Below are 14,384 nucleotides of genomic sequence, written 5' to 3' on the forward strand. Positions count from 1 at the left end.
AGGGTCAGTACTGAGGGAGTGCAACAATGTCTAAGGGTCAGTACTGAGGGAGTGCTGCACTGTCTGAGGTTCAGTACTGAGGAATTGCTGCACTGTCAGAGGGTCAGTACTGAGGCAGTGCTGCACTGTCGGAGGGTCAGTACTGAGGGAGTGCTGCATTGTCAGAGTGTCAGTACTGTGGGAGTGCTGCACTGTCAGACGGTCAGTAATGAGGGAGTGCTGCACTGTCTGAGGGTCAACACTGAGGGAGTGCTGCTCTGTCAAAGGGTCAGTACTGAGGGAGTGCTGCATTGTCAGAGGGTCATTACTGAGGGAGTGCTGCACTGTCAGAGGGTCAGTTCTGAGGGAGTGCTGCACTGTCAGAGTGTCAGTACTGAGGGAGCGCTGCACTGTCAGAGTGTCTGTACTGAAGGAGTGCTGCACTGTCAGAGGGTCAGTACTGAGGGAGTGTAGCATTGTCAGAGTGTCAGTACATAGGAAATGCTGCACTGTTAGAGGGTCAGTACAGAGGGAGTGTAGCACTGTCAGAGGGTCAGTACTGAGGGAGTGCTGAACTGTCAGAGGGTCAGTACTGAGGGAGTGCTGCACTGTCAGAGGGTCAGTACTGAGGGAGTGCTGCACGGTCGGAGGGTCAGTAATGAGGGAGTGCTGCACTGTCTGAGGGTCAACACTGAAGGAGTGCTGCACTGTCAGAGGGTCTGTACTGAAAGAGTGCCGCTCTGTCGGAGGGTCTGTACAGAGGGAGTGTTACACTGTCAGAGGGTCATTACTGAGGGAGTGCTGCACTGTCAGAGGGTCAGTACTGAGGGAGTGCTGCACTGTCAGAGGGTCAGTACTAAGGGAGTGCCGCACTGTAAGAGGGTCAGTACTGAGGGAGTGCTACACTGTCAGAGGGTCAGTACTGAGGGAGTGCTGCACAATCGGAGGGTCAGTACTGAGGGAGCGCTACACTGTCAGAGGGTCATTACTGAGGGAGAGCTGCAATGTCAGAGGGTCTGTACTGAGGGAGTGCTGAACTGTCAGAGGGTCAGTACTGAGGGAGTGCTGCACTGTCAGAGTGTCAGTACTGAGGGAGCGCCGCACTGTCAGAGGGTCAGTACTGAGGGAGTGCTGCACTGTCGGAGGGTCAGTAGTGAGGGATTGCTGCACTGTCAGAGGGTCAGTACTGAGGGAGTGTAGCACTGTCAGAGGGTCAGTAAAGAGGGAGTGCTGCACTGTCAGAGGGTCAGCACAGAGGGAGTGCAGCACTGTCAGAGGGTCAGTACTGAGGAAGTGCTGCACTGTCAGAGGGTCAGTACTGAGGGAGTGCAACAATGTCGGAGGGTCAGTACTGAGGGAGTGCTGCACTGTCAGAGGGTCAGTAATGAGGGAATGCTGCACTATCAGAGGCTCAGTAGTGAGGGAGTGCTGCACTGTCAGAGAGTCAGCACTGAGGGAGTTCAACACTGTCAAAGGGTCATTACTGAAGGAATGCTGCACTCTCGGAGGGTCAGTACTGAGGGAGTGCTGCACTGTCAGAGGGTCAGTACTGAGGGAGTGCTGCACTGTCAGAGGGTCAGTACTGAGGGAGTGCTGCACTGTCAGAGAGTCAGTACTGAGGGAGTGCAACACTGTCAAAGTGTCATTACTGACCGAGTGCTGCATTGTCAGAGAGTCAGTACTCAGGGAGTGCTGCATTGTCTGAGGGTCAGTTATGAAGGGAGCGCTGCACTGTCAGAGAGTCAGTACTGAGGGAGTGCTGCACTGTCGGAGGGTCGGTACTGAGGGATTGATGCACTGTCGGAGGGTAAGTACTGAGGGAGTGCTGCACTGTTAGAGGGTCAGTACTGAGGGAGTGCTGCACTGTCAGAGGGTCAGTACTGAGGGAGTGCTGCACTGTCAGAGGGTCAGTACTGAGTGAGTACTACAGTGTCGGAGGGTCAGTACTGAGGGAGTGCTGCACTGTCAGAGGGTCAGTGCTGAGGGAGTGCCGCACTGTCAGAGGGTCAGTACTGAGGGAGTGCTGCACTGTCAGAGGGTCAGTAAAGAGGGAGTGCTGCACTGTCAGAGGGTCAGTAATGAGGGAGTGCTGCACTGTCAGAGGGTCAGTACTGAGGGAGTGCTGCACTGTTAGAGGGTCAGTACAGAGGGAGTGCTGCACTGTCGGAGGGTCAGAATTGAGGGAGTGCCGCACTGTCAGAGGGTCAGTACTGAGGGAGCGCTGCACTGTTAGAGGGTCAGTACAGAGGGAGTGCTGCACTGTCAGAGGGTCAGTACTGAGGGAGTGCTGCAATGTTAGAGGGTCAGTACTGAGGGAGTGCTGCACTGTCAGAGGGTCAGTACTGAGGGAGTGCTGCACTGTCAGAGGGTCAGTACTGAGGGAGTGCTGCACTGTCAGAGGGTCAGTACTGAGGGAGTGCTGCACTGTCAGAGGGTCAGTGCTGAGGGAGTGCTGTACTGTCGGAGGGACAGTACTGAGGGAGTGCTGCACTGTCGGAGGTTCAGTACTGAGGGAGTGCTGCACTGTCAGAGGGTCAGTACTGAGGGATTGCTGCACTGTCGGAGCGTCAGTACAGAGGGAGTGCTGTACTGTTGGAGGGTCAGTGCTGAGGGATTGCTGCACTGTCGGAGGGTCAGTACTGAGGGAGTGCCGCACTGTCGGAGCGTCAGTCCTGATGGAGTGCTGTATTGTTGGAGGGTCAGTACTGAGGGAGTGCTGCACTCTCAGTGGGTCAGTACTGAGGGAGTGCTGCATTTCAAAGGGTCAGTACTAAGGGAGTGCTGCACTGGCATAGAGTCAGCAATGAAGGAGTGCTGCATTTTTGTAGATTCAGTCCTGAGGGAGTGCTGCACTGTCGGAAGGTCAATACTGAGGTAATGCTGCACTGTGGGAGGGTCAGTTCTGAGGGAGTGCTGCACTGTCAGAGGGTCAGTACTGAGGGAGTGCTGCACTGTCAGAGGGTCAGTACTGAGTGAGTACTACAGTGTCGGAGGGTCAGTACTGAGGGAGTGCTGCACTGTCAGAGGGTCAGTAATGAGGGAGTGCTGCACTGTCAGAGGGTCAGTACTGAGGGAGTGCTGCACTGTCAGAGGGTCAGTACTGAGGGAGTGCTGCACTGTTAGAGGGTCAGTACAGAGGGAGTGCTGCACTGTCAGAGGGTCAGAATTGAGGGAGTGCCGCACTGTCAGAGGGTCAGTACTGAGGGAGCGCTGCACTGTTAGAGGGTCAGTACTGAGGGAGTGCTGCACTGTCAGAGGGTCAGTACTGAGGGAGTGCTGCAATGTTAGAGGGTCAGTACTGAGGGAGTGCTGCACTGTCAGAGGGTCAGTACTGAGGGAGTGCTGCACTGTCAGAGGGTCAGTACTGAGGGAGTGCTGCACTGTCAGAGGGTCAGTACTGAGGGAGTGCTGCACTGTCATAGGGTCAGTGCTGAGGGAGTGCTGTACTGTCGGAGGGACAGTACTGAGGGTGTGCTGCACTGTCGGAGGTTCAGTATGAGGGAGTGCTGCACTGCCGGAGGGTCAGTACTGAGGGATTGCTGCACTGTCGGAGCGTCAGTACAGAGGGAGTGCTGTACTGTTGGAGGGTCAGTGCTGAGGGATTGCTGCACTGTCGGAGGGTCAGTACTGAGGGAGTGCTGCACCGTCGGAGGGTCAGTAATGAGGGAGTGCTGCACTGTCTGAGGGTCAACACTGAAGGAGTGCTGCATTGTCAGAGGGTCAGTACTGAGGGAGTGCTGCTCTGTCGGAGGGTCTGTACAGAGGGAGTGTTACACTGTCAGAGGGTCATTACTGAGGGAGTGCTGCACTGTCAGAGGGTCAGTACTGAGGGAGTGCTGCACTGTCGGGGTGTCAGTACTAAGGGAGTGCCGCACTGTAAGAGGGTCATTACTGAGGGAGAGCTGCACTGTCAGAGGGTCAGTACTGAGGGAGTGCTGCACTGTCAGATGATCAGTACTGAGGGAGTGCTGTATTGTTGGAGGGTCAGTACTGAGGGAGTGCTGCACTCTCAGTGGGTCAGTACTGAGGGAGTGCTGCATTTCAAAGGGTCAGTACTAAGGGAGTGCTGCACTGGCATAGAGTCAGCAATGAAGGAGTGCTGCATTTTTGTAGATTCAGTCCTGAGGGAGTGCTGCACTGTCGGAAGGTCAATACTGAGGTAATGCTGCACTGTCGCAGGGTCAGTACTGAGGCAGTGCCGCACTGTCAGAGGGTCAGTTCTGTGCGAGTGCTGCACTGTTGGAGGGTCAGTACTGAGGTAGTGCTGCACTGTCAGAGGATCAGTTTTGAGGGAGTGCTGCACTGTCAGAGGGTCAGTACTGAGGGAGTGCTGCAAAGTCAGAGGGTCAGTACTGAGGGAGTGCTGCATTGTCAGAGGGTCAGTACTGAGGGAGTGCTGCACTGTCAGAGGGTCAGTACTGAGGGAGTGCTGCACTGTCAGAGGGTCAGTACTGAGGGAGTGCTGCACTGTTGGAAGGGTCAGTACTGAGGGAGTGCAGCACTGTCAGAGGGTCAGTACTGAGGGAGTGCTGCAATGTCAGAGGGTCAGTACTGAGGGAGTGCTGCACTGTCAGAGGGTCAGTACTGAGGGAGTGCTGCACTGTCAGAGGGTCAGTACTGAGGGAGTGCTGCACTGTCAGAGGGTCAGTACTGAGGGAGTGCTGCACTGTCAGAGGGTCAGTGCTGAGGGAGTGCTGTACTGTCGGAGGGACAGTACTGAGGGTGTGCTGCACTGTCGGAGGTTCAGTACTGAGGGAGTGCTGCACTGCCGGAGGGTCAGTACTGAGGGATTGCTGCACTGTCGGAGCGTCAGTACAGAGGGAGTGCTGTACTGTTGGAGGGTCAGTGCTGAGGGATTGCTGCACTGTCGGAGGGTCAGTACTGAGGGAGTGCCGCACTGTCGGAGCGTCAGTCCTGATGGAGTGCTGTATTGTTGGAGGGTCAGTACTGAGGGAGTGCTGCACTGTCGCAGGGTCAGTACTGAGGCAGTGCTGCACTGTCAGAGTGTCAGTACTGAGGCAGTGCCGCACTGTCAGAGGGTCAGTTCTGTGCGAGTGCTGCACTGTTGGAGGGTCAGTACTGAGGTAGTGCTGCACTGTCAGAGGATCAGTTTTGAGGGAGTGCTGCACTGTCAGAGGGTCAGTACTGAGGGAGTGCTGCAAAGTCAGAGGGTCAGTACTGAGGGAGTGCTGCATTGTCAGAGGGTCAGTACTGAGGGAGTGCTGCACTGTCACAGGGTCAGTACTGAGGGAGTGCTGCACTGTTGGAAGGTCAGTACTGAGGGAGTGCAGCACTGTCAGAGGGTCAGTACTGAGGGAGTGCTGCACTGTTGGAGGGTCATTACTGAGGGAGTGCTGCACTGTCAGAGGGTCTGTACTCAGGGAGTGCTGCATTGTCTGAGGGACAGTACTGAGGGAGTGCAGCACTGTCTCAGGGTCAGTACTGAGGGAGTGCTGCAGTGTTGGAGTGTCAGTACTGAGGGAGTGCTGCACTGTCACGAGGTCAGTACTGAGGGAGTGCTGCACTGTCAGAGGGTCAGTACTGAGTGAGAGCTACACTGTCGGAGGGTCAGTACTGAGGGAGTGTTGCACTGTCAGAGGGTCAGTAATGAGGGAGTGCTGCACTGTCAGAGGGTCAGTACTGTGGGGAGTGCTGCACTGTCAGAGGGTCAGAATTGAGGGAGTGCCGCACTGTCAGAGGGTCAGTACTGAGGGAGCGCTGCACTGTTAGAGGGTCAGTACAGAGGGAGTGCGGCACTGTCAGAGGGTCAGTACTGAGGGAGTGCTGCACTGTTAGGGGGTCAGTACAGAGGGAGTGCTGCACTGTCAGATGGTCAGAACTGAGGGAGTGCCGCACTGTCAGAGGGTGAGTACTGAGGGAGTGCTGCACTGTCAGAGGGTCAGTACTGAGGGAGTGCTGCACTGTCGGAGGGTCAGTACTGAGGGAGTGCTGCACTGTCAGAGGGTCAGTACTGAGGGAGTGCTGTACTGTCGGAGGGTCAGTACTGAGGGAGTGCTGCACTATCGGAGGGCCAGTACTGAGGGAGTGCTGCACTGTCGGAGTGTCAGTACTGAGGGAGTGCTGCACTGTCATAGATTCAGTATTGAGGGAGTGCTGCACTGTCAGAGGGTCAACACTGAGGGAGTGCTGCTCTGTCGGAGGGTCAGTACTGAGGGAGTGCTGCACTGTCGGAGAGTCAGTACTGAGGGAGTGCTGCACTGTCTGAGGGTCAGTACTGAGGGAGTGCTGCACTGTCGGAGGGTCAGTACTGAGGGAGTGCTGCACTGTCATAGTGTCAGTACTGAGGGAGTGCCGCACTGTCAGAGGGTCAGTACTGACGGAGTGCTGCACCGTTGGAGGGTCAGTACTGAGGTAGTGCTGCACTGTCAGAGGGTCATTTTTGAGGGCGTGCTGCACTGTCAGAGGGTCAGTACTGATGGAGTGCTGCACTGTCGGAGGATCAGTACTGAGGGAGTGCTGCACTGTCAGAGGGTCAGTACTGATGGAGTGCCGCACTGTCAGAGGGTCATTACTGAGGGAGTGCTGCATTGTCAGAGGGTCAGTACTGAGGGAGTGCTGCACTGTTGGAGGGTCAGTACTGAGGGAGTGCTGCACTGTCAGAGGGTCAGTACTGAGGGAGTGCTGCACTGTCAGAGGGTCAGTACTGAGGGAGTGCAGCACTGTCAAAGGGTCATTACTGAGGGAGTGCTGCAGTGTCAGAGGGTCAGTACTCAGGGAGTGCTGCATTGTCTGAGGGTCAGTACAGAGGGAGTGCTGCACTGTCAGAGAGTCAGTACTGAGGGAGTGCTGCACAGTCGGAGGGTCAGTACTGAGGGAGTGCTTCACTGTCGGAGGGTCAGTACTGAGGGAGTGCTGCACTGTCAGAGGGTCAGTACTGAGGGAGTGCTGCACTGTCAGAGGGTCAGTACTGAGGGAGTGCTGCACTTTCAGATGGTCATTAATGTGGGAGTGCTGCACTGTCTGAGGGTCACACTGAGGGAGTGCTGCACTGTCAGAGGGTCAGTACTGAGGGAGTGCTGCACTGTCAGTGGGTCAGTACTGAGGGAGTGCAGCACTGTCAGAGGGTCATTACTGAGGGAGTGCAGCACTGTCAGAGGGTCATTACTGAGGGAGTGCTGCACTGTCGGAGGGTCAGTACTGAGGGAGAGCTGCACTGTCAGAGGGTCAGTACTGAGGGTGTGCTGCACTGTCAGAGGATCTGTACTGAGGGTGCGCCGCACTGTTGGAGGGTCAGTACTGAGGGATTGCTGCACTGTCAGAGGGACAGTACTGAGGGAGTGCTGCACTGTCGGAGGGTCAGTACTGAGGGAGTGCTGCACTGTCAGACGGTCAGTACTGAGGGAGTGCCGCACTGTCAGAGGGTCAGTACTGAGGGAGTGCTGCACTGTCAGAGGGTCAGTACTGAGGGATTGCTGCACTGTCAGCGGGTCAGTACTGAGGGAGTGCTGCACTGTCGGAGGGTCAGTACTGAGGGAGTGCTGCACTGTCAGCGGGTCAGTACTGTGGGAGTGCTGCACTGTCAGCGGGTCAGTACTGAGGGAGTGCTGCACTGTCAGCGGGTCAGTACTCAGGGAGTGCTGCACTGTCAGCGTGTCAGTACTGAGGCAGTGCCGCACTGTCAGAGGGTCAATACTGAGGGAGTGCTGCCCTGTTGGAGTGTCAGTACTGAGGTAGTGCTGCACTGTCAGAGGGTCAGTATTGAGGGAGTGCTGCACTGTCAGAGGGTCAGTACTGAGGGAGTGCTGCATTGTCAGAGGGTCAGTACTGAGGGAGTGCTGCGCTGTTGGAAGGTCAGTACTGAGGGAGTGCTGCACTGTCAGAGGGTCAGTACTGAGGGAGTGCTGCACTGTCAGAGGGTCAGTACTGAGGGAGTGCTGCATCGTCAGAGTGTCAGTACTGAGGGAGTGCTGCACTGTTGGAGGGTCAGTACTGAGGGAGTGCTGCACTGTCAGAGGGTCTGTACTGAGGCAGTGCTGCACTGTCTGAGGGTCAGTACTGAGGGAGTGCTGCACTGTCAGAGAGTCAGTGCTGAGGGAGTGCAGCACTGTCAAAGTGTCATTACTGACGAAGTGCTGCACTGTTGGAGGATCAGTACTGAGGGAGTGCTGCACTGTCATAGAGTCAGTACTCAGGGAGTGCTGCATTGTCTGAGGTTCAGTACTGAGGGAGTGCAGCACTGTCAGAGAGTCAGCACTGAGGGAGTGCAGCACTGTCGGACGGTCAGTACTGAGGGAGTGCTGCACTGTCAGAGTGTCAGTACTGAGGGAGTGCAGCACTGTCAAAGAGTCATTACTGACCGAGTGCTGCACTGTCGGAGGGTCGGTACTGAGGGAGTGATGCACTGTCAGAGAGTCTGTACTGAGTGAGTGCTGCACAGTCAGAGGGTCAGTACTGAGGGAGTGCTGCACTGTCAGAGGGTCAGTACTGAGGGAGTGCTGCACAGTCAGAGGATCAGTAATGAGGGAGTGCTGCACTGTCAGAGGGTCAGTACTGAGGGAGTGCTGCACTGTCGGATGGTCAGTACTGAGGGAGTGCTGCACTGTTGGAGGGTCAGTACTGAGGGAGTGCTGCACTGTCAGAGGGTCAGTACTGAGGGAGTGCTGCACTGTCAGAGGGTCAGTACTGATTTTCAGCTGTGCTATGATGTGTTATGAATTATTAACTTACACATTAATAACTGTCATGTGCAGGGTGATGATGACCGGCGCTGAGAACTTCACCATTTTCATCAAGAACAGTATTCGATTCCCAAGTTTCAACTTTTCAAAGTGAGTTCATTAGAAATGAAGAGATTCAATAATCATCTCAGATCAAATGTGCCAGGCTCATAATCGAAATGAGAAGCTCTGGAGGGAGGGGCAGAGTGATGGTGGGGGACGTGAGGGATTGAGGAGGGTTGTTAACTCTCACTGGGGTCAGTTCCTGAAGGTGCTGACTCTCACTGGGGGACAGTTCCTGTAGGTGCTGACTCTCACTGGGGGTCAGTTCTGAAGCTGCTGACTCTCACTGGGCGGCAGTTCCTGAAGGTGCTGACTCTCACTGGGCGGCAGTTCCTGAAGTTGCTGACTTTCACTGGGGGACAGTTCCTGAAGATGCTGACTCTCACAGGGCGGCAGTTCCTGAAGGTGCTGACTCTCACTGGGCGGCAGTTCCTGAAGGTGCTGACTCTTGCTGGGCGGCAGTTCCTGAAGTTGCTGACTCTCACTGGGCGGCAGTTCCTGAAGGTGCTGACTCTCACTGGGCGGCAGTTCCTGAAGATGCTGACTCTTGCTGGGCGGCAGTTCCTGAAGTTGCTGACTCTCACTGGGCGGCAGTTCCTGAAGATGCTGACTTTCACTGGAGGACAGTTCCTAAAGTTGCTGACTCTCACTGGGCGGCAGTTCCTGAAGGTGCTGACTCTCACTGGGCGGCAGTTCCTGAAGTTGCTGACTTTCACTGGGGGACAGTTCCTGAAGATGCTGACTCTTGCTGGGCGGCAGTTCCTGAAGTTGCTGACTCTCACTGGGCGGCAGTTCCTGAAGATGCTGACTTTCACTGGAGGACAGTTCCTGAAGATGCTGACTCTCACTGGAGGACAGTTCCTGAAGTTGCTGACTCTCACTGGAGGACAGTTCCTGAAGGTGCTGACTCTCACTGGGGGACAGTTCCTGAAGGTGCTGACTCTCACTGGGGGACAGTTCCTGAAGGTGCTGACTCTCACTGGGGGACAGTTCCTGAAGGTGCTGACTCTTGCTGGGGGACAGTTCCTGAAGGTGCTGACTCTTGCTGGGGGACAGTTCCTGAAGGCGCTGACTCTCACTGGGGGACAGTTCCTGAAGGCGCTGACTCTCACAGGGCGGCAGTTCCTGAAGTTGCTGACTCTCACTGGGCGGCAGTTTCTGAAGGTGCTGACTCTCGCTGGGGGACAGTTCCTAAAGGTGCTGACTCTCACTGGGGGACAGTTCCTAAAGGTGCTGACTCTCACTGGGCGGCAGTTCCTGAAGGTGCTGACTCTCACTGGGCGGCAGTTCCTGAAGATGCTGACTTTCACTGGGGACAGTTCCTGAAGGTGCTGACTCTCACTGGGCGGCAGTTCCTGAAGTTGCTGACTCTCACTGGGCGGCAGTTTCTGAAGGTGCTGACTCTCGCTGGGGGACAGTTCCTAAAGGTGCTGACTCTCACTGGGGGACAGTTCCTAAAGGTGCTGACTCTCACTGGGCGGCAGTTCCTGAAGGTGCTGACTCTCACTGGGCGGCAGTTCCTGAAGATGCTGACTTTCACTGGGGGACAGTTCCTGAAGGTGCTGACTCTCACAGGGCGGCAGTTCCTGAAGTTGCTGACTCTCACTGGGCGGCAGTTTCTGAAGGTGCTGACTCTCACTGGGGGACAGTTCCTAAAGGTGCTGACTCTCACTGGGCGGCAGTTCCTGAAGTTGCTGACTCTCACTGGGCGGCAGTTCCTGAAGTTGCTGACTCTCACTGGGGGACAGTTCCTGAAGGTGCTGACTCTCACTGGGCGGCAGTTCCTGAAGTTGCTGACTCTCACCGGGGGACAGTTCCTGAAGGTGCTGACTCTCACCGGGGGACAGTTCCTGAAGGTGCTGACTCTCACTGGGCGGCTGTTCCTAAAGGTGCTGACTTTCTTTGAGCGAGTCGAAAAGGCTTTTTGTCTCAGGAATTTGAATTGAATGGTCTGATGCTCCTTGTCTCTCCCTCTCATCTGTGTAGGGGTAACCTGCTGCCCAGTATCACCCAGGATTACATTGAATCATGTTCCTTTCACCCTGTGCATCATCTGTTCTGTCCCATCTTCCGCCTGAGTGAGATTGTCTCTGCTGCCGGTCAGGATTTCCGCGCACTCACACTCAAGGTTGGTCTCTGAGGGACTTCTTCAAACCTCATCTTCATCACCTTTGCCCTGTGTTCTTTAACCGTTCACCTTTTTGACCTATTGCATTGGCAACTCAAAACATGGGAGCTGGGGGAGGCCCATTCAGCCCCTTGTGCCTGTTACACAGGAACAGGAGGAGGCCATTCAGCCCCTCGACCCTGCTCCCGTGCTACGTGATCATAGCTGACTTTCCACCTCCACTCCACATTCCAGCCCTCTCCCCTTACCCCTCATCCCCTCCATGTCCAACAATCTCTGGGACCTCCCTCACCGCTGACCATCTCTATCTGCTGTGGGCTGGAGAATTCCCCAGGTTCTCCCATCCACTGAGTGAGGAAATATCTCCCCATCTCAGTCTGAAACCTCTGCACCCCCAACCCCACCCTTATCTAGAGACTGTGTCCCCGACTCTCCAGCCCAGGGGGGGGGTTAAACAGCCTCTCAGAATCCAGCCCCTCCAACGCTCCCAGAATTTGTTCCATTTCAGTGGGATCAACTCCAATCCTCCCAATCCCCCTGGGAATATCGGCCCAATCTCCTCAATCGCTCCTCATGGGTTCCCACGCCTCATCCCCCTGGGAACCGATCCCCAGAGACTTGCTTACCCTCCCTCTCGGACGAGTCTACCCTTCGTTAGAGAAAGAGGGTAAAACTGTACTCACGATCCCAGGTGTGGGCTCAGCAATGTCCTGGGTCATTGGAACAAGACTCCTTCACTCACTGGCCCCCATCTCTTTGTACTTCAGTCTGATGTATCGCTGACTTGCTTCCTTGTTGCCTGTAGCTTCTGCCTCATGTTGCGCTGTTTCTGACTGTTGCAGGGTGGTGTGTTAGGGATCAGGATTGAGTGGAAATGTAACCTGGACTGGGCTGCAGACAGCTGTGTTCCGCGTTACAGCTTCCAACGCTTGGACAAAGTGTCTCAGACCAACAGAGTCTCCCAGGGATATAATTTCAGGTTTGTGGATGGAATTGGACTCGGGGATTGAGGGTAGCAACACCAGAGACCTGGTCCCAGGACAGGTAATGACTCCACATCTTCCCCCCTACACACTCCAGTGACAAGCTTCACCCATCGCCCATCCCTAACATGCCCTTGAGAAGGTGGTGGTTAGCCTCCATCTTAAAAAGCTGCGGTGGGTGTGGTGTAGGTACACCCACGGCACTGTTAGGGAGGGAGTTCCAGGATTTTGTCCGTGTGGTGTAGGTACACCCACGGCGCTGTTAGGGAGGGAGTTCCAGGATTATGTCCGTGTGGATTAGGTACACCGACAGCGCTGTTAGGGAGGGAGTTCCAGGATTTTGTCCCTGTGGTGTAGCTGCACCCACAGTGCTGTTAGGGAGGGAGTTCCAGGATTTTGTCCCTGTGGTGTAGGTACACCCACAGCGCTGTTAGGGAGGGAGTTCCAGGATTTTGTCCCTGTGGTGTAGGTACACCCACAGTGCTGTTAGGGAGGGAGTTCCAGGATTATGTCCGTGCGGATTAGGTACACCCACAGCGCTGTTAGGGAGGGAGTTCCAGGATTTTGTCCGTGTGGTGTAGGTACACCCACCGTGCTGTTAGGGAGGGAGTTCCAGGATTTTGTCCGTGTGGTGTAGGTACACCCACCGTGCTGTTAGGGAGGGAGTTCCAGGATTTTGTCCGTGTGGTGTAGGTACACCCACAGCGCTGTTAGGGAGGGAGTTCCAGAACTATGTCCGTGCGGTGTAGGTACACCCACCGTGCTGTTAGGGAGGGTGTTCCAGGATTTTGACCCAGTGACAGTGAAGGAACAGCCGATATATTTCCAAGTCGGGATGGTGAGTGACTCGGAGGGGAACTTCCAGATGGTGGTGTTCCCATGTGTCTGCTGCCCTTCTCAGTCTAGGTGGTAGATGCCGTGGGTTTGGAAGGTGCTGTCTAAGGAGCCTTGGTGAGTTCCTGCAGTGCATCTTGTAGATGGTACACACACTGCTGCTACTGTGCGTCGGTGGTGGAGGGAGTGAATGTTTGTGGATGGGGTGTCGATCAAGCGGGGCTGCTTTGTCCTGGATGGTGTCGAGCTTCTCGAGTGTTGTGGGAGCTGCAACTCATCCAGGCGAGTGGGGAGTTTCCCATCCCACTCCTGACTTGTGCCTTGTAGTTGGTGGACAGGCTGTGGGGAGTCAGGAGGTGAGTTACTCACCGCAGGATTCCCAGCCTCTGATGGAATTGAAATTTCCCAATGGCCGTGATGGGATCATTATCCCATAGCCTGAGATTCCTAGTCCAGTAATAAGGCCACGATGTGACTCTAACCCCCCTGAGATACAGTGTGTCGATATACATTGTACAGTCCACCCAATCACAATACACACTCTGCTTATCCTGTCACCCTTCTATATCCTCAGATATGCCCGATTCCATCGGAATAACAATGGGTCGGAATATCGGACTTTACTGAAAGCTTATGGCATCTGCATTGACATCATGGTTTTCGGACAGGTACTTAACCCTCCCATCGAAGACCTTCCCTCTAATCCCCTAACCCTCCCATCGAAGACCTTCCCTCTAATCCCCTAACCCTCCCATTAAAGACCTTCCCTCTACTCCCTTAACCCTCTCATCGAAGACCTTCCCTCTACTCCCCCAACCTTCCCTTCAAAGACCTTCCCTCGAAAGCTCTAACCCTCCCATCGAAGACCTTCCCTCTACTCCCCAACCCTCCCATCGAAGACCTTCCCTCTACTCCCCAACCCTCCCATCGAAGACCTTCCCTCGAAACCCCTAACCCTCCAATCGAAGACCATCCCTTTAAACCACTAACCCTCCCATTGAAGACCATCCCTCTAAACCACTAACCCTCCAATCGAAGACCATCCCTCCACTCCCTTAACTCTCCTCTCAAAGACCATCCCTCTAATCCCTAAACCTCCCATTGAACCATCCCTCTAATCCCCTAGATCTTCTCTGCCTCCTCACCAGTATGGAAGGAATCTGCTGGTTTACATATACATAAGTACCTGGACCTAGCAACACGCATTGATAAGACAATTAAAAACAGTAAACCCAGCATGAAGGCACATTCCTAAAGGCATAGATTTGGAAAGCAGAGAAATTAAGTTAAACATATTTTGTACGTTGGTTTAATCACACTGGGAACACTGTGCACAGACTTGATCTCCATATCCCTCGGTTAGACCACACTCGGAGCATTGTGCACAGTTCTGGTCTCCATATCCCTCGGTTAGACCACACTGGGAGCACCGTGCACAGTTCCTCTCTCCATATCCCTCTGTTAAACCACACTCAAAGCGCCGTGCACAGTTCCGGTCTCCGTATCCCTCGGTTAGACCATACCCGGAGCACTGTGCACAGTTCCGGTCTCCGTATCCCTCGGTTAGACCACACTCGGAGCACTGTGCACAGTTCCGGTCTCCGTATCCCTCGGTTAGAACACACTCGGAGCACCGTGTACAGTTCCGGTCTCTCTATCCTCTCGGTTAGACCACACTGGGAGCACAGTGCACAGTTCCTCTCTCCATATCCCTCTGTT

General features: G+C 54.9%; 1 protein-coding gene across 1 annotated transcript in view; it reads left to right on the forward strand.

The window, feature by feature from the left end:
- Window positions 1–8,690: 8,690 nt before the first annotated feature.
- The window catches only part of LOC121275162 (P2X purinoceptor 3-like), a gene marked incomplete at both ends in the record, with an annotated part of 11,531 nt that continues 5,837 nt past the window's right edge, over window positions 8,691–14,384 (forward strand). The window contains 4 exons of the mRNA XM_041182579.1: window positions 8,691–8,768; window positions 10,707–10,848; window positions 11,691–11,827; window positions 13,240–13,333. Of these exons, the coding sequence (XP_041038513.1) occupies window positions 8,691–8,768; window positions 10,707–10,848; window positions 11,691–11,827; window positions 13,240–13,333 (451 nt within the window). The remainder of the gene's footprint in view (window positions 8,769–10,706; window positions 10,849–11,690; window positions 11,828–13,239; window positions 13,334–14,384) is intronic.

This window comes from Carcharodon carcharias, unplaced genomic scaffold (genome assembly GCF_017639515.1).
Source record: "Carcharodon carcharias isolate sCarCar2 unplaced genomic scaffold, sCarCar2.pri scaffold_1120_ctg1, whole genome shotgun sequence".
Classification (NCBI taxonomy): Eukaryota; Metazoa; Chordata; class Chondrichthyes; order Lamniformes; family Lamnidae; genus Carcharodon; species Carcharodon carcharias.